The 20,345-nt window shown below is 40.2% G+C and overlaps 1 protein-coding gene across 1 annotated transcript in view; it reads left to right on the top strand.

Moving 5' to 3' along the window:
- Nucleotides 1-9,868, top strand: part of LOC113040985 (alpha-2,8-sialyltransferase 8E) — a 36,795-nt gene extending 26,927 nt beyond the window's left edge. Inside the window, exons 3-8 of the mRNA XM_026199227.1 lie at nt 6,688-6,768; nt 6,940-7,026; nt 7,347-7,488; nt 8,241-8,356; nt 8,993-9,076; nt 9,212-9,868. Coding sequence (XP_026055012.1) covers nt 6,688-6,768; nt 6,940-7,026; nt 7,347-7,488; nt 8,241-8,356; nt 8,993-9,076; nt 9,212-9,668 — 967 coding nt within the window. The 3' untranslated portion in view covers nt 9,669-9,868. The remainder of the gene's footprint in view (nt 1-6,687; nt 6,769-6,939; nt 7,027-7,346; nt 7,489-8,240; nt 8,357-8,992; nt 9,077-9,211) is intronic.
- The last annotated feature ends 10,477 nt before the right edge of the window (nt 9,869-20,345 follow it).

A 20,345-nucleotide genomic window follows, 5' to 3' on the forward strand; every position in this document is an offset into this window, starting at 1 on the left:
AGTTTCAGCTCTCTACACAGGTTCGGGAAAGCCCCATGAGCCTGTTTCTGGAGAATCCATGGTTTCACCCATTTAGTGCGCTTTCTGCGTATTTTTTGCGTCCGATTCTTTCTTTCCTTTTCCACAAGCAAAATACCAAGGGCTGACAACGCCAGTGCCATTTGCAACTTGTCATTTCCGAAAAATCACAAATCCGTCTGTGGATGGCGAGACTCTGATTTGCTTTATCTTTGTATATGGTTTGTATCCCTGTAGCTTCTTCCGGTTTCCCGCTTTGAGTAACTACTTCCAAGACTACTGTCACCTGCTGGTACGGAAAGGTATTTCCTACGCAGGCGCAGAACGGACGTACTAGTTGGCCGTCAGGTGACGAGAATCGGCTTGGTGTGTCAGGACAAATCTGGACACAGACGCTGCCGACGTGAGGCGATCCTGCAATCTGTTTTCGTTGCCACTAGTTTGTCTGCATCGGCTTGGTGTGTTCCAGGCTTAAAGGGGGGGTGAAATGCTATTTCATGCATACTGAGTTTTTTACACTGTTAAAGAGTTGGATTCCCATGCTAAACATGGACAAAGTTTCAAAAAATTAAGTTGTACGTTTGAAGGAGTATTTCTGTTCCAAAAATACTCCTTCCGGTTTGTCACAAGTTTCGGAAAGTTTTTTTCTAGTATGGGTCTGTGTGACATTAGATGGAGCGGAATTTCCTTATATGGGTCCTGAGGGCATGTCTGCGGAAGAGCTCGTGCTCCCGTATAGCAGAGCACTGAGAGCACAACAGACTTCACTGATCAGAGCGAGAGCGTCGCGAAATATCACAAAAGACGTATGTTTTTGGTTGCCAGGGCAAGACAACCCTGCACAGATTACCAAAAGAGAAACAGCATTAATTGAAGTGACATTCAGCCAAGTATGGTGACCCATACTCAGAATTTGTGCTCTGCATTTAACCCATCCGAAATGCACACACACAGAGCAGTGAACACACACACACAATCAATCAATCAATCAATCAATCACCTTTATTTATATAGTGCTTTAAACAAAATACATTGCGTCAAAGCACTGAACAACATTCATTTGGAAAACAGTGTCTCAATAATGCAAAATGATAGTTAAAGGCAGTTCATCATTGAATTCAGTTATGTCATCTCTGTTCAGTTGAAATAGTGTCTGTTTTTATTTGCAATCAAGTCAATGATATCGCTGTAGATGAAGTGACCCCAACTAAGCAAGCCAGAGGCGACAGCGGCAAGGAACCGAAACTCCATCGGTGACAAAATGGAGAAAAAAACCTTGGGAGAAACCAGGCACAGTTGGGGGGTCAGTTATCTGACCAGACGAAAACCAGTAGTTCAATTCCAGGCAGCAGCAAAGTCAGATTGTGCAGAAGAATCATCCGTCTCCTGTGGTCTTGTCCTGGTGCTCCTCTGAGACAAGGTCTTTACAGGGGATCTGTATCTGGGGCTCTAGTTGTCCTGGTCTCCGCTGTCTTTCAGGGCAGTAGAGGTCCTTTCTAGGTGCTGATCCACCATCTGGTCTGGATACGTACTGGATCCGGGTGACTGCAGTGACCCTCTGATCTGGACACAGACTGGATCTCGTGGCCACGGTGACCTCGGAACAAGAGAGAAACAGACAAATATTAGCGTAGATGCCATTCTTCTAATGATGTAGAAAGTACGGTGTTATGTGAAGTGTTTCCGGTTCCGGTTTACCTAATTAATGCAGCCTAAAAATCATTTAACGGATTTGGATATTAAAAGCATATTAGTATGTTATGTGTATGCCAGGTTAAAGAGATGGGTCTTTAATCTAGATTTAAACTGCAAGATTGTGTCTGCCTCCCGAACAATGTTAGGTAGGTTATTCCAGAGTTTAGGCGCCAAATAGGAAAAGGATCTGCCGCCCGCAGTTGATTTTGATATTCTAGGTATTATCAAATTGCCTGAGTTTTGAGAACGTAGCGGACGTAGAGGAGTATAATGTAAAAGGAGCTCATTCAAATACTGAGGTGCTAAACCATTCAGGGCTTTATAAGTAATAAGCAATATTTTAAAATCTATACGATGTTTGATAGGGAGCCAGTGCAGTGTGGACAGGACCGGGCTAATATGGTCATACTTCCTGGTTCTAGTAAGAACTCTTGCTGCTGCATTTTGGACTAGCTGTAGTTTGTTTACCAAGCGTGCAGAACAACCACCCAATAAAGCATTACAATAGTCTAACCTTGAAGTCATAAATGCATGGATTAACATTTCTGCATTTGACATTGAGAGCATAGGCCGTAATTTAGATATATTTTTGAGATGGAAAAATGCAGTTTTACAAATGCTAGAAACGTGGCTTTCTAAGGAAAGATTGCGATCAAGTAGCACACCTAGGTTCCTAACTGATGACGAAGAATTGACAGAGCAACCATTAAGTCTTAGACAGTGTTCTAGTTTATTATAAGCAGAGTTTTTAGGCCCTGTGATTAACACCTCTGTTTTTTCTGAATTTAGCAGTAAGAAATTACTCGTCATCCAATTTTTTATATCGACTATGCATTCCATTAGTTTTTCAAATTGGTGTGTTTCACCAGGCTGCGAGGAAATATAGAGCTGCGTATCATCAGCATAACAGTGAAAACTAACACCATGTTTTCTGATGATATCTCCCAAGGGTAACATATAAAGCGTGAAGAGTAGCGGCCCTAGTACTGAGCCTTGAGGTACTCCATACTGCACTTGTGATCGATATGATACATCTTCATTCACTGCTACGAACTGATGGCGGTCATATAAGTACGATTTAAACCATGCTAATGCACTTCCACTGATGCCAACAAAGTGTTCAAGTCTATGCAAAAGAATGTTGTGGTCAATTGTGTCAAACGCAGCACTAAGATCCAATAAAACTAATAGAGAGATACACCCACGATCAGATGATAAGAGCAGATCATTTGTAACTCTAAGGAGAGCAGTCTCAGTACTATGATACGGTCTAAATCCTGACTGGAAATCCTCACATATACCATTATTCTCTAAGAAGGAATATAATTGTGAGGATACCACCTTTTCTAGTATCTTGGACAGAAAAGGGAGATTCGAGATTGGTCTATAATTAACAAGTTCTCTGGGGTCAAGTTGTGGCTTTTTTATGAGAGGCTTAATAACAGCCAGTTTGAAGGTTTTGGGGACATATCCTAATGACAATGAGGAATTAATAATAGTCAGAAGAGGACCTATGACTTCTGGAAGCACCTCTTTTAGGAGCTTAGATGGTATAGGGTCTAACATACATGTTGTTGGTTTAGATGATTTAACAAGTTTATTCAATTCTTCCTCTCCTATAGTAGAGAATGAGTGGAACTGTTCCTCAGGGGTCTATAGTGCACTGTCTGATATGATACGGTAGCTGACGGCTGAATGGTTGCAATTTTATCTCTAATAGTATCGATTTTAGAAGTAAAGTAGTTCATAAAGTCATTACTGTTGTGGTGTTGGGAAATGTCAACACTTGTTGAGGCTTTATTTTTCGTTAATTTAGCCACTGTATTGAATAAATACCTGGGGTTATGTTTGTTTTCTTCTAAAAGAGAAGAAAAGTAATCAGATCTAGCAGTTTTTAATGCTTTTCTATAGGATATGCTACTTTCCCACCAAGCAATACGAAATACCTCTAGTTTTGTTTTCCTCCAGCTGCGCTCCATTTTCGGGCTGCTCTCTTTAGGGTGCGAGTATGCTCATTATACCATGGTGTCAAACTGTTTTCCTTAACCTTCCTTAAGCGTAAAGGAGCAACTGTATTTAAAGTGCTAGAAAAGAGAGAGTCCATAGTTTCTGTTACATCATCAAGCTGTTCTGAGGTTTTGGATATGCTAAGGAATTCGGATACATCAGGAAGATAACTTAAAAAGCAGTCTTTTGTGGTAGAAGTGATGGTTCTTCGATACTTGTAACAAGAAGTAGAATTTACAATTTTGGCTATATGAAGTTTACACAGAACTAAATAATGATCTGAGATATCATCACTTGGCTGCATAATTTCAGCACTATCAACATCAATTCCATGTGACAGTATTAAATCTAGAGTATGATTTCGACAATGAGTAGGTCCTGAAACATGTTGTCTAACACCAATAGAGTTCAGAATGTCTATAAATGCTGATCCCAATGCATCTTTTTCATTATCGACATGGATATTAAAATCACCAACTATTAAGACTTTATCTGCAGCCAGAACTAACTCGGATGTAAAATCACCAAACTCTTTAATAAAGTCTGTATGGTGCCCTGGTGGCCTGTATACAGTAGCCAGTACAAACATAACAGGGGATTTATCATTAACATTTGTTTCTCTGGATAATGTTATATGAAGCACCATTACTTCAAACGAGTTATACTTGAAGCCTGCCCTCTGAGAAATCCTGTAAACATTGTTATAAATTGAAGCAACTCCTCCCCCTTTGCCTTTTAGACGCGGCTCGTGTTTATAACAATAATCTTGGGGGGTGGACTCATTTAAAATAATGTAATCATCAGGTTTTAGCCAAGTTTCTGTCAAACAGAGCACATCTATATTATGATCAGTTATCATATTATTTACAAAAAGTGTTTTCGTAGAAATGGATCTGATATTCAATAAGCCAATCTTTATCATTTGTTTATCCATATTGCATTTGTTTTTTATTTGTTGAACCTCAATTAAATTGTTAACCTTAACTTGGTTTGGACGTTTTTTGTATTTTCTAGTTCGGGGAACAGACACAGTCTCTATAGTGTGATATCTAGGTGAAAGAGTCTCTATGTGCTGAGAATTAACTGACCTCTGTGACGGGACGCAGCTAGCAGACGGTCGGTTTAGCCAGTCTGTCTGCTTCCTGACCTGGGCCCCAGTTAGTCAAGTATAAACACTAAGACTATGTGCCATATTTCTAGACAGAAGAGCAGCACCACCCCAGGAGGGATGAAGACCATCTCTTTTAAACAGGTCAGGTCTGCCCCAAAAGCTCGTCCAATTGTCTATGAAACCTATGTTATTCTGTGGGCACCACTTAGACATCCAGCCATTGAGTGATGACAATCTGCTATGCATCTCGTCACCACGGTAAGCAGGGAGGGGACCAGAGCATATTACAGTGTCTGACATCGTGCTTGCAAGTTCACACACCTCTTTAAAGTTATTTTTAGTGATCTCCGACTGGCGAAGTCGAACATCATTAGCGCCGGCATGAATAACAATCTTACTGTATTTACGCTTAGCATTAGCCAGCACTTTTAAATTTGCCAAGATGTCAGGCACTCTGGCTCCCGGTAAACATTTGACTATGGTGGCTGGTGTCTCTATATTCACGTTCCGTACAATAGAATCACCAATAACTAGAGCACTTTCATCAGGTTTCTCAGTGGGTGCATCACTGAGTGGGGAGAACCTGTTTAATGTTTTGATCGGAACAGAAGAGCGGTGTTTTGATCCACGACTACGCTGCCTCACCGTCACCCAGTTGCCCTGCTGCAGGGGCTCTGCTGGAACCGGACAATGTACAGGAATCCCTGAGCTAGACGCATCCAAAGCCATATCTAGAGCCCTAACATTCTTACTGTCCTCAATTAAAGTTTGGATGCGTGTCTCTAATTCTGAAATCTTCTCTGTCAGCCCAACTATTTCCCTGCATTTATCACATGTGAATCCCGCATCAGCGACAGAGATAGATAAACTGTACATGTGGCAAGAGGTGCAAATAACAATTGTAGGAGACACACACACACACTGTGAGCACACACCCGGAGCAGTGGGCAGCCATTTATGCTGCGGCGCCCGGGGAGCAGTTGGGGGTTCGATGCCTTGCTCAAGGGCACCTAAGTCGTGGTATTGAAGGTGGAGAGAGAACTGTACATGCACTCCCCCCACCCACAATTCCGTCCAGCCCGAGACTAGAACCCACAACCCTTCGATTGGGAGTCCAACCCTCTAACCATTAGGCCACGACTTCCCCAAGGCCACGATTTCCCCTAACTTAGCTATCGGCGTGTAAGCACATCAAGTAAACAACATGCGATGTTGTCATCAAACTGCACTTTCCACATGTAACGTTACAGCTAAAAAAAAAAAAAAAAAAAAAAAAAAAGACGACAAAGTGGAACTTAGTCATTTTACAAAACCGCTAAGCAAATATATACAGTTTCAGTACATACCACATAGAGACATTGTTGCTGATGCTGCTCTTGTTAAATTTCAGCCTCTGGATCTGATTCTGGATCATAAATATACGCTGAATCTGACTGTTAGCCATGGTTTGTTTTGGTTGGTTTTGTCCTCACAATGTCACAGCTTCCAGACGCGCTCAACTGCAAAAGCCTACTGGCGCTCGTGATTCTTTAGCTCCGCCCACACGTCACGCCTCCAGTCGGTCGTGTTTTTCCGGGAAACATCGGTACAGACTATCTTTCTCTTATAAATATAATAAAACTAAAGACTTTTTGGAGTTATGAAGGATGCAGTACTACTCTATAGGTACTCAAGATTAACAGGATATTGAGTGAAAACGAGCATTTCACCCCCCTTTAACAGCAATTAAAAGAATGTCTCAGTATTTCTGTTAGCCTAATTAATAATATCTGTGGCAGTAGTTTTTATTGCCTTTTGTTGTGGAATGTTTCAGATTACACCAGAATTTAGATCTGTTTTGTTCTCTTACTCTACAGAAGTGCAATGACTGACAGATTGAAATTACTGAATTGCATGAAACTTCGTCAAAAGTTTTTCAACATCAGTCCAGCTGAGAGGTAAGAGGCTAGGCAAATAATAGATTATTTCACAAGCGAGAAATATGAGCAAATTATCTTATCAAAGGAACAACATACAGTGACCAAGTTTTGTATCAGCCTCTTTCTTTGTTTCTTTTTTATTCATAAACAGTCTCTCTTTAGTAATGTCTCTCTTTTTTTTCTTCTCAGTATTGATATGACAAATGTGACTGGGCCTCTCTCAGCATTCATGAGCTGTCCACATGTGTCCAACAGAACCCAAAAGGAGCTAAACAGGTGTGTGGGGAAACAGACTATTAAATTAAATATGCCTTTAGTGGTGCATAAGTGTATTATGTCCAATTCTGCTCCCGGAGGTCCAGACTTCCAGGCAGGTGTGTTGATAAACAGAACTAAACTTTCAGAAGCAGACTGGACACCTCTGGTATAATGTGATAATCTACCATAGATGTCACATAAAAAAAAATAAAATAGCTTCTGTATATAGAGACAATAAGAAGCACAGGTTAAAACTTTAAGAAGGTAATTATGTAAACTAAATATTCTCTCTCTCTCTCTCTCTCTCTCTCTCTCTCTCTCTCTCTCTCTCTCCTTAGATTAAGACTGCGTTTCTGTTGTAATGCCACAGATTTATTATACCTGACAAAGAAGAACACAGCTGTGAATCAAAGCATTCCCTATGAGACCTCAAAAAGGGTGTACAAAGTGGGAGCTGCACTTCACAAAATGCTGCCTGAGGTCTGTTCTTTCCACCAGACTTTTACTGTTTTTCTGATAAGATAGGACAGAACTTTTTGGTAAAACCATTTTCACAAACAGGTTTTGTTAAAATTAGTAGGCCTATAACACTGTGCTCTAACTACTGTACATGCGCTGCGATAAGTCTTTTCCATGTTAATCAGAGATTTTGTCATAAGAAACTGTTTCTATTTATGCGACGTCACGACAGGAACATCAACATGCAAACTATGACAATGCTTTACTGCTTTAATCAATGTTAAAAGTGTATAATGTGAGTTCAAATATCGTATTGCATGTTATGTATAGTCGTACAGAAAGCAACAACAGACATTTTACCTCAAATCTTGAAAATAGGCTAAATTAAAGCAAACATGTTCGATCAAACTGCGAACTGACAAAGAAGACAATGGATTCCATCACTGAGTTTTAACTTTTAATAATGTTAAAGAGGTTTAATATTCATTCATTATATAAATTAGATTATAAACTTGTCCATGCAGTGCGCTTCTCACTTTGAATGGCTGTGATATTTGATTGATTCTGTCGTAATTGTCACGTCGTGTCTAGTCAGGACACAGTGTTAGGTATCATATACTAGCAATTTTTTACATTAATTATAAATGTAGGTTAATATCCGTTCATACATATTGTATTCATAATCCATGTTCATACATTAACTTATGTTCTTTTGTTAACTGTGACAGGTTCTTTCACTATGTAACTACTGTATGATGTTCTTTTTTTTTTAGGACTTTCCATGGAGTAGCCGTGGTCATCTGGGCAGATGTGCAGTGGTGGGCAATGGGGGGATTCTGAAGAACAGCAGTTGTGGAAGAAAGATTGACAGTGCAGACTTCGTCATCAGGTACATACTGCACGACGTGCTCACTTGCAGTAGGTATAATTTTAGCATTACAGCTCATGCTAACCTTATCAGACAACATAATGCAACACAAAGCGGCACTGTACCCTTATTGGTTATGGATATTTATTGGATTTATTATAACTTTAGTTTGTCTTTGTTACAGTGTAATTATACATTTAATTGCTGTGTAATATTAATTAACAAAATACACTGACTATAGGTTATTTGCTTGTAATGATGAGTAATGGTACTTGCAGAAGGAAGCATCATAAAGTGGCATGTGAAAGTTTTTGGAAACCCCTCGCAGAATCTGTGAAAAACTTAATAATTTGAACAAAATAAGAGAGATCATAAAAAATGCATGTTATTTATTATTTAGTACTGTCCGGAGTAAGATATTTTACATAAAATATGTTTATATATAGTCCACAAGACCAAAAAAAGAAAAGAAAATGTATATGTAATATTAATATGTAGTATACATGTAATATGAAAATATTTTAAGTGGAATTGAGCACTGTGAGCACTGGGACTCAATTTTTTATAACATTTTAATAGCCCTACTTATTAGAATTTTGCCTTGTTCAGTTGAGCTTTTAATAATCCAGCAATTGTTAAATTATGTATTTTTTTCAGGTTGAACTTGGCTCCCATTAATGACAGTGATGTTGGGGTAAAGACTGATCTAGTGACCATCAATCCCAGTCAGCTCTCAGCAAAGTGAGATGATATTAACACAATTATTAACATAAAGATTCAAATTAACATTAAGTGAGGCAAGTAATAGCACATTTCATATACTGTGGGCATTAATGCTGCAACTGGTAATTTATGTGCATACCTCTGCTGTTACAGAAATATGGCTGTAAATCCGGATCCGCTGGTGCAACGCGTGAGTGTGTATGGAAATGCGTCTCTGATGATTTCAGCCTTTTCATACACAGACTGCACTGCAGTGTCAGTTAAAACCCTCCAGGTGCTCCAGCCGATCAGACCTCAGCAGCCCGTGGTGTTCTTTAGTCCCTACTACCTCAAGACATTAGACTGTTTCTGGAAGGGGCTTGGCCTGAAAGTAAAACGCCTCTCCACAGGTTTCATGTTAGTTAATGTGGCACTAGAGCTCTGTGATGATGTGCATTTATTTGGATTCTGGCCATTTGACATCAATCTAAAGAAGCAGACACTTCAGCACCATTATTATGACAACAAACTGCCCAAACCATTCGTGCACGCAATGCCAGACGAGTTTGTCTACTTGTTACAGCTTCACAGCCAGGGGGCACTAACACTGCACCTACAGCCCTGCTTATGACACACACACACACACACACACACACATTTTGCATTTGTTTTCTGTTTACTTGCAAAGCGTTCTGGCAAGGTGTCTAAAGCAGGGCTGTCAAACTCATTTAAGGTTGAGGGCCGGATCGGAGAAAGTGTCCCCTTGTGCGGGCCAAATTAGCTTTTTGTTAAACTCTAGTTAATATTCATATAATAAATATAATAAATGTATATATATGTGTGTGTGTATATATATATATTGGACACGGATTGGACACCTCTGTGGGCATGTTTGACACCCCTGGTCTAAAGCATAATGTTATCATAATGTGATCTAGAAATGCAGTTTGTCAACTGCAAGCCGTTCTATTCGCCGCAGGAGTTTCACTCGTTCATTCTGGTCAGTGTTTACATCCCTCTTCAAGCGCACGTGAGCTCAGCTTTAGAGAAACTCGCTGATCAGATTACAGAGACAGAACAACAACACCCGGACTCTGTTTTAATCATTCCTGTGAACTGCCAAAATACAGACAGCATGTTACATGTCCCACCAGAGACAGTAATATATTGGATCACTGTTACACCACAATAAAGGATGCATTTCACTCTGTTCCATGATCAGCTTTGGGACATTCTGATCACTGTCTGATTCATCTTATACCTACAGGCAAAAAATTAAATCTGCTAAACCTGTAGTAAGGACTGTGAAGAGATGGACCAGCGAAACAGAGCAGGATTTATAATCTTGTTTTGACCGCACTGATTGGAGTGTAAGTAGCTTTAGAAAGAAAGGTTTTAATTTTAGAAAGAGAACGAAGATAGAAAAAAACTAGAGCCAACTACAGAGCTAATTTTATTTTTCAAATTTGAAGTCAGTTTTTACACCCGGACACTTGAGAAGAAATAGCTAAATTTAAAGGGATGGTTGAACTTAAGACACCTGATTCAAGTAATCAGCTCATTAGTAGTGACTCTGACTTGTGAGAGAAAGGAGACATGCAAAATGTGCAGTGTTGGGGTGCCTCTAGGACCATGGTTGGGAACCACTGGTCTAGACACACTGATAAACTATTAAGAGTATGCTTATTTTTTGTGGTTACATGCAGATAGATGTGCATATCGTCAATGTAACAGTGAAAAGAAACAATGCGTTTCCTAAAACAGATCCCTGAGGAACACCACAAGTTAGATTGCTAAAGAGGAAGTGATGTTTCCTATTTTAACTAAGAAAGTTTGGTTTGTTAGAAAATATTTAAACCAATTTTTAAAACCGTCCCCTCAACCCAAACCCCCCCCCCCCAGACCCACATAAGACTCCAGGCAAGAGATGAGAATTTCATGATCAACAGTGTCGAATGCTAAGAACAGGTACAAATAAACAAGTAAAACTACAGAATTGTCATTATTTAAATGGCATCCATTAGAATATCATTTTAGAACTCTTACAAGGCTAATTTCAGTACAATGCAGTGATTTAAAACCTGATTGAAATGTCTCATAGATGTGATTACAAGTTAGAAATGACTGTAAAACCTTTTTTTCCTCCTGTAACCTTAGAAATGAAAGGTAGAACAGATACAGGCTGGAAATTTGCTAGAATAGAAGCATCCAGTGAACTTATCTTTAGCACTGGAGTGATTGTGGCAATTTTCAAACAATCAGAGATTGACCCTGATGCAGACATGTACTGAGCAAAAATACAAGCCCTGGTCCTATAATGTCAATTATTTGCTTCAAGTAGCTAGGTTTTATAATATCACAGGGGTTTGGGGTGTTTTTTTAATTTTGTAATTGCTTCCTTAAAACATTGAAGATGGAATTAAAAGTCATCCAAGAGGCAGATGGACTCATCAACGTCATCATTTCATCATCAGTCACTTGTATTTGAGCTCTCAGGTTAGTGATTTTGTCACCAAAATGTTTCAAGAAATCTTCACAGAGTGCATTTGTAGGATGTTGGAAAGACTGTACCGAATAATTGAATACAGAGTTTATAACAGAGACAGGAACACTAGGAGTGTGATGATGTTTCTCAGTCAGTTTAAAAAAAAAACAGAAAGACTCTGCTTTCTTGACAGCTCTCTGGTATTAAGATAAACAGTTCTTAAATATAAATATATTTTCCACCTTCTTTCTGCTTTGCTACATGATTGCCTCAGGGAATGAATATCTTGATCTATCCAATGCTCAGATTTACACTTTGGCTTTAAAAAAAACCTATAAGGCACAATATTATTAATATAAAAAAAAAAAATCCACTCATACAGTGGTTAAAGATTCAATATGTTGTTTGACATCTAGATCAGATACTAAAGACTCAAGGGATAAAGAACAGCTTACTTCATTGTAGAGTTCAGTAAAGGCCTTGTCACGGCTGTGACTAAGGACAGGAAGCAGTTGTGAGTAATTGGTATTTATTAAGATGAGTAAAGTCAGGCTGGATGATGGTGGTTGACGCAGGGACCTCAATGGCAGCACAGACAGGTGAGGAGGTGATTGAGTGTGCTGGTGGTGGTGGTGAGGAATCCGCGATGATGACTGGTAATCCAAGAGCGACCGAACAGGAACAAGACACAATGAAGCAGAGCTGGTGGAACACAGACAAGAAGCACATGGACCCCCGGGACAGGCGGATTAAGCGGAGAATGAAATACAGGCTTTATTTTAGATACATGAAAGGCGGGATGAATTCTCCTGTACGCTGGAGGAAGTTTGAGGCGTACTGCCACCGGACTAATGATCTTGGTGACAGTGAACGGGCCAATAAATTAGGGAGTCAATTTATTAGAGATGGAACAAAGAGTAATGTTCTTGGTAGAAATCCACACTTTTTGACCCACGACGTATATGGGAGGCCTAGACTGGTGGCGATCGGCTTTAGCCTTGGTGCGCGCCCCCACTCGGAGTAGAGTCTCACGGGCTCTAGTCCCAGTGCAGTGACACCTCTGCACAAAGGCGTGAACGGAGGGGACCGCGATTTCGGATTCCAGACTGGGAAAAATAGGTGGCTGGTAACCTACACTACACTCAAACAGAGATAGGCCCGTGTATTGTGGGCGTACTCCACCATTGACAGTTGTTGGCTCGAGGAGGAAGGATTCTTGGTAACCAAACATCGCAACACCCTTTCCAAATCTTGGTTGGCCTCTCCTGTCGGAAACCACATCTAGCGGGAGGCCATGTAAACAGAAGACACGATCTACGATGGTCAACGCAGTCTCCTTGGCTGAGGGTAATTTGGGCAAAGGAATAAAGTGTGCTGCCTTCGAGAACCGGTCCACCACTGTCAAAACTACCGTGTTTCCCTCGGAGGGCGGTAATAAAATCTAGTGTGATGTGGGACCCGGGTCTCGAAGGGACCGGCTGCGGTTGAAGTAACCCATCAGGGGGTCGATTGGAAGTCCTAAAAGTGGCGCAAATGTCGCGAGCCACAAGTGGCCACCAGAATCGTTGCTTGACTAAGAATTTAGTACGGTTAACTCCTGGATGACAAGGCACATTAGAGCAATGCCCCCACTGGATGACGTTGGACCGTAATCCCTCCGGCACAAATAATCGATTCAGTGGGCACCCGGACGGAGGCATTACCCCTTCTAAGGCCATCTTGACCTTCGATTCGATCTCCCATGTGAGTGTGGAGACCACTTATGTCTCAGGTAAAATACACTTGGGAGTAGACGGGCGTTCGGAACGGTCAAAATGATGCGACAAAGAATCGGGTTTGATGTTCTTGGAACCCGTGCGGTACTAGAGAGTAAAGTCAAAACTTCCGAAAAAAAGTGCCCACCAAGCCTGCCTGGAGTTCAACCTTTTGGCAGTACTAATATATACTAAATTCTTGTGGTCGGTCCATACTATAAAAGAAACCCCCCGAGCCTTCTAACCAGTGGCGCCATTCCTCTAATGCCATCTTGACTTCCAACAATTCTCAGTTACCAGTATTATAATTGCATTCGGCAGGGTATAATCGATAAGAGAAAAACGCCCATGGGTGCACCTTGTAGTCTGAAAAAGAACGTTGAGATAACACCGCCCCTACCCCCACCTCCGACGTGTCGACCTCCACCACAAACTGATGTGATGGATCAGGGGTGATCAGAATAGGGGCTGAAACGAAGCAGCTCTTCAGTTTGGCAAACACAGCCTCGGCTGTGTCTGACCGCCTGAACGTAATTTTGGGGGAGGTCAAGGCGGACAGAGGTGCGGCTAGTTGGCTGAAGTTGCGAATAAAACGCCGGTAGAAGTTGGCGAACCACAGAAATCTCTGTAGGGCCTTACGGGAATCTGGACTTGGCCACTCTACCACAGCCTTAACCTTCTCGGGATCCATGCGTATTCCCTCAGTCGACACGATATACCCCCAAAAATGGAACAGACTGTGCATGAAACTCGCATTTCTCCGCCTTGACAAAAGCCCATTCTTTAGCAACCTCTGAAGCACTCATCGAACATGCTGCACGTGTTCCTGGAGAGAAGAGGAAAAAATCTATATGTCATCCAGGTAGACATATGTAACAGAAATGACTCGAACCAGACAAATTAAAGAGGCAATCAGGGCTGTGTTTGAACACGAGCCGAATTCCTCAGGAAGTCATAAAACATTCTGTGCCACAAGTCCCAAGCAAGATGACAAACCAACTTGTTCACACAACAGCTTTCAACATTAACACCACTAGAACAATTATTTACTTCCCCAAAAAACACTTCCTTCAGGTGGAGGTACTCAGCGGGCACCTTAGACAAATCCACTGCCTCCTCCTGAAACACAGAAATAGAAACAGATGGACAAGCAGACACTAGACAAGATTCATGCAACTTGTTACTCCAGGCCAGGATGGAATTCAATTGCCAGTCTATTTTGGGGTTGTGCAGGAGGAGCCAGGGGTGACTGAGTACTATGGGTGTGAGGAGAGTCAAGGATGTAGAAGGAGATGGTTACTGAGTGGTTGCCTGATGTGATGAGGGTCATGTTTTCAGTGATATGAGAGATGACCTGTAGTCTCTGTCAATTGAGGGCATGAACCGTGATGCGTGGTGCGTGAGGGGAATTTTGAAGTCTGCGTGCTAGTGCTTTGTCCATGAAATTACCTTTAGCCCTGGAGTCCAGAAGTGCTTGACAGTCGTGAATCTGTGCTGACCATCTTAGTATTACCTGGAGGAGTGTAGATGATGATGAGTAGCCTCATACTTACTACCGGGCTTGGCCTTTTACCGGACAGATGTAGGCGTGATGACCGGTTCCCCCCGCAGTAGAGGCACAGACCCAGGGACCTCCGCCTCTCCTTCTCCTCCCGGGAAAGCTGAGCTCACCCTACCTGCATGGGCTCGTGATCGTAGGAGGGGCTGGCCCCTCGAACGTCCGTCTGGGCTTTCGATGTGGAATTGGGTAGGTTCCGTCGATCCACTCATGTCAGTCGTGCATCCACCCTCAGTGCCAGCTCAATGAGTCCATTGAGTGAGGTCGGAAGGTCCAGGGCATAGATCTCTTTCTGGACGTGGTCAGCCAGCCCATGCAGGGACATGTCCCACTGCGCCTCCTCATTCATTCAACACTCCACCGCCAGAGTGCGGAACTCCATGGAAAAGCATGAGAGGGATCTCTCTCCCTGACGTAACTCAGCTAGCACCCTAGCTGCCTCTCTCCCGGCGACGGCCCGAGCAAAGACCCGTCTCATCTCAACGGAGAGTGTCTGGAACGAGGCGCAGCATGGATCTTGATTCTCCCACACCGCCATTCCCCATAATGCCGCCCCCCAAGTGAGCAGGGTCAATACAAATGCCACCTTGGCTTGTTCATTGGAGAAGGTCCTAGGTTGAAGAGAGAAATGCATATTGCATCGTGTTAAGAAAGCTCTACAAAAATTCGGCTCAATAATTAGGTCTCCGGAATGGGGAGGCATGGTTCTGGCTGGGAGGGGGTCTCCAGTGGTGTGGGAGGAACGGGCGGTGTGAGCAGCACAGTGGGAGCTCGTAGAAGTTGTAGTAGTCCCACTTTATATTAGGTGGCTTTAAATACTATGCACTTCCATAAAAAAGTAAGTACAATGTACTTATTGTGTTCATATTGTATTGTAAAAGGGTGGCCTTAGGTGGCCTTAACTACTATGTACTTACATAAAAAAAGTAAGTACAATGTACTTATTGTGTTCATATTGTATTGTAAAACACTTTTGCTGCTATTGAGGTGGGATAGGGGTAAGGTTAGGGAGAGGGTTGGAGGTATGGGTAAGTTTAAGGGTGGGTTAAGGTGTGAAGTATGGGTCAACATGTAATTATACATGTAATTACAGAAATTAAATACAGATGTAATTATACATCTGTTTTTTAAAATATAAGTACAATGTAAAAACATGTATGTACACAATTAGTACATTGTACCGTTCAGGGGAGTCCATCCTTCGAGCACTGGCGCTGATGAACTCAGAAATGGTGTTCAAAAACTCAGACGCTGTTCTTTCGATGGACAGCATACATGGACGGTCGCAGTGATTTTGACAAATAAGACAACATATTTTGATGATCCTGGATCAACATTATTGTCCAAAAATATTAACTTAACCCAATCCCTACCCCTAAACCTAACCCTACCCATAATTTATTCCTAAAATCAGTGGGAAATGATAGCTGATTAAGAAGAGTGTACAAGCACCTAACCCTGATTTTAATCCTAAAACAGACATTTCTTGAAAAGTTATATCTCAACTCTGACTGGTTGATTGGAATGTTGTTCCAGTATCAACAAGGATGTTGATCCAGGAACATGTTTTACTTGGTGAAATCACGCTCGGTCAAAGGAGTAGTAGCTGAACTTCAAAGCTTGGAGGGTTAATAGAGGGTATACCGGTTGACCAGTTTTTTATTTTATATTTGGTAATGCTGGTTACGTGTCCTTGATATTTGTAATATGTAATAATAACCATTTATGAAAGCAACAGGACTCTTAAAGCTGTGTGGTATTATAATTATAGTCACTTCATGTGTCATGTTTAACAATGTCTTTTTGTCGTGACTGTATGTTCAACATTCAATGCAAGGCATTTTTTTTAGATCAGTCTTCATCTTTCATTCCAGAAGCACCTGTCACAAAACACAAAGACTCCACGTGATTTTGTCATCTATAATACTTTTGTTGGCTAATGTTTTTTACATGGTGCTTGGAATGCCTTATTTTATAAAGCTCAGAAGCTGTAACCATGTTTTCATCACTGAAATGAAATATCACATGACTACACATATGATGTGACATTCCCTAACAGGAATAACTATGTGAATGCTTTTTTTCTGCACTTAGTCCAGTGATGTCCCAGAAGCTGCTCCTTCTCCAGTCGTCATGCATTTTGAAAATGACAGAGGCCAGGGCTAACTCGTTTATTTTAATACATCAAAACCACTGGACAGCTTGTGTCTAACAGCAATGACCAGAACTCTATTGAGTGCTCTCCTCCTTGTTACTTATGTTATTATACTGCCACCTAGCTGTCATATGCAGAATCACAGTATTTCACAGAAACCAACACATTCCCAAGTCTTAAATACTATAGTGGTGTCAGGGGTATCCATGTGATGACTTACTTACATCTCTGAAATAAATAAATAAATAAATAAATAAATAAATAAAAATAGAAGAAAGGAAGAACTGAAAATGGAATCTAACTGGAGGAGCAGTTAGATTCCAGCCTGACTTTACAATTTCGAGAATGCTCGAAATTGACTGTTTGAACACAGTAGAAGAAAATATTTAGTTTGAAAGGATGGTTTTACAGATACAGCCTTCATTATCATTTTTAAGGCATCTTAAATGGAATAGGTCATCCAAAAACTAAAATTTTGCTTTACAAAAATAAAGATTTTTAGCATTCCATCTGCTCAGCAATGCAATCATCTTCAGTGAATGGTTTGATGGTGAGTGGGATAAATATTTTTTGTAAGGGAAGTTGTGGCCTAATGGTTAGAGGGTTGGACTCCCAATCGAAGGGTTGTGCATTCTAGTCTCGGGCCGGACGGAATTGTGGGTGGGGGTAGTGCATGAACAGCTCTCTCTCCACCTTCAATACCATGACTTTGGTGCCCTTGAGCAAGGCATCGAACCCCCAACTGCTCCCCGGGCGCCGCAGCATAAAAAATGGCTGCCCACTGCTCCGGGTGTGTGCTCACAGTGTGTGTGTGTGTTCACTGCTCTGTGTGTGTGCATTTTGGATGGGTTAAATGCAAAGCACAAATTCTGAGTATGGGTCACCATACTTGGCTGAATGTCACTTCACTTAATCTTTTGGTGCAATGCACTTATTGTGTAAAAACATGCTTTTGCATTGTATGCATGCATTATATCTGTAATTAATTACTGTCATTAACCTACCCATTCCACCAAAACATGTCCCTAAAACATATCCCACAGCAGAAGTGTTTTGCAATAAAATATAGACAATATAACACAATAATTGCAATGTGCTTATTATTATTTTTTATGTATGGTTTTGGAAACAAGCACATAGTAGCTAATGCCACTTAATATAAAGTGGGACCATTGCAACCACCTTAACAGAAATCAGAAAGTGTAATTTTTTTAGCATATTTAACTGGATTTGTATTATTATTATTCCATTTCACGTATGTCAGCAGATAAAAGTTTAAAAACATTATTTTTTTTGAGGGTCCCTTTTGAGCATTCTCTTGACAATAAGTTACCCTTGCACCTTAGTAAACTAACTTTCATTAGAGTGTTAGTAAACTGTCAACTAATTGTTTTTTGTGATGGTCTCCCAACAGACACTCTACTGACCATCTGTAACTTTGCAAGAACATGTTAACTTATTCTAACCCTAACCCTACCAGACTATAAATGCTCTACTAATGAGAGTTAATAGGTATGTAGGAGCAATGCTACTTATAGTCAACAGAGTGTGTTAAAGGGACCATGAAAATAATAAATAAAAGCCCTTGCAATGCTATTTTTTTGATCCGTCCACCTCAAACAGAAAAGCCCTTTTTTATGTGAAAAAGATATCATTACATCATGACCTTAAAAGTAAAATAAAGTGGACTAAGAGCAAGAACACCACTGAAGAGTAAGGCCATACCATATGTAAACCTACTTATACTCATCTGGTTTGATAAGTATTAAACCATTATGTCATGATCAAAACAACTTCCTGAGCCCATCAGAAGAGAAACTGTTGAGGTTTATGCATCTGGAAAGAGATTTATAGCCATTTCCAAGCCATTTAAAATCAACCATTCTATTAAATGTACAATAATTTTCAAATGGGGAAGGTTTCACACCACAGGCAAACTGTCCAGGTTGGGTCTTCTCTGGAGAGACGAGTTGTTTGCCAGGTCTGACTATAATGTTTTACAAAAACATTCCATTTGAGGAAAAGAACCTCATGCTGACCAGACCCGAAGCACGGTGGTGGAGTTTCAAAGCTGTTGCCATCACAATCTCAAAGAATTCACCATTATATCAAGAGTGCATGGGAAAAACACAAAGCTGTAAAAGGCTAAAGCTGTTATTGGATGGTTACAAGATGATGTTTCTTCTAAATATGCATGGCCATTTGTACATTTTATGGGGACAGACTTCAAGTGTCATTCACTTCCAGCTATTTTTGGCTGTATTTGAATAATTTTAATAATACCTTAAAGAATAATAATTATTATTATCTTTAGCTGGCTCATTTTTCTGCTTATTGCAAACTGGTGCATCATACCATATTATTTTCTGAACACACTGTTTTGTAGTGCAAACTCTTTTACCATTTATTGTATTGTTCTCGTTATTTTCCTACAGCAGGTAAAGAACCGGAAGTCTCGCACTTTTACAGAAAACGACTTACATTTGCATTGAAAAATACAGTGAATAGGGGTGTATTTTATATACATTTATTAAATAAAGTTTTTAAAAATCTTTTTCCCCCATTACATATATATATATATATATATATATATATATATATATATATATATATATATATATACATATATATATATATGTAATGGGGGAAAGAGATTTTTAAAAACTTTATTTAATAAATGATATTACCTTGAACCCATCAAAATTCCATTACTGATATGCTCACATATGTTGAGAAAGGGGTTTACTTTCCTTTTCATATCACAGTATGATCATATTAAAGTGATCAGAGTGAGATCATATTAAAATGTATGCTTTTTTATTCCAGAATATCAATCAAGCAAATTATTATTTTTATTTTGTAAAAAAAAGGACCAGTAATTCATTAGGACCTAAAGCATAAATTGCTTTTATATATTATATATATTTATATATTACTTGCATTTGAGGCTTAATTTAAATAAATAAATAATTGAAGTCAGGAGAGAAAACTGGTTTCAAAAAGCCTGAATGAAGGGTTGCCACATTGATTAAAGTTTAAAAGTTTAAAGTTTATAAAAAAAGGAAATATTCTGTCATGATTTACATTCACCTTCCAAACCTGTATGCTGTTATATTTTAAAGGTGAATTTTAGGAATCTTCATGCAGCTCTTTTACATAGTTCATGGCAACCACATCTACTATATCAAATAGCTCCATAAACATAGTACAACACGTAACTTGTGCACTCCAAGTCTACTATAGCCACACATGAGTTAATATGAGAAAATAGGAAAAGTCCCCCCCCCCCCAATATTTTAAATTCTTGCACCGATCTGCTGCACTCCATCATGCAGTGCTCTGTTTTTAGGTTGACA

Source organism: Carassius auratus, chromosome 23 (genome assembly GCF_003368295.1).
Source record: "Carassius auratus strain Wakin chromosome 23, ASM336829v1, whole genome shotgun sequence".
In the NCBI taxonomy this organism is placed as follows: domain Eukaryota; kingdom Metazoa; phylum Chordata; class Actinopteri; order Cypriniformes; family Cyprinidae; genus Carassius; species Carassius auratus.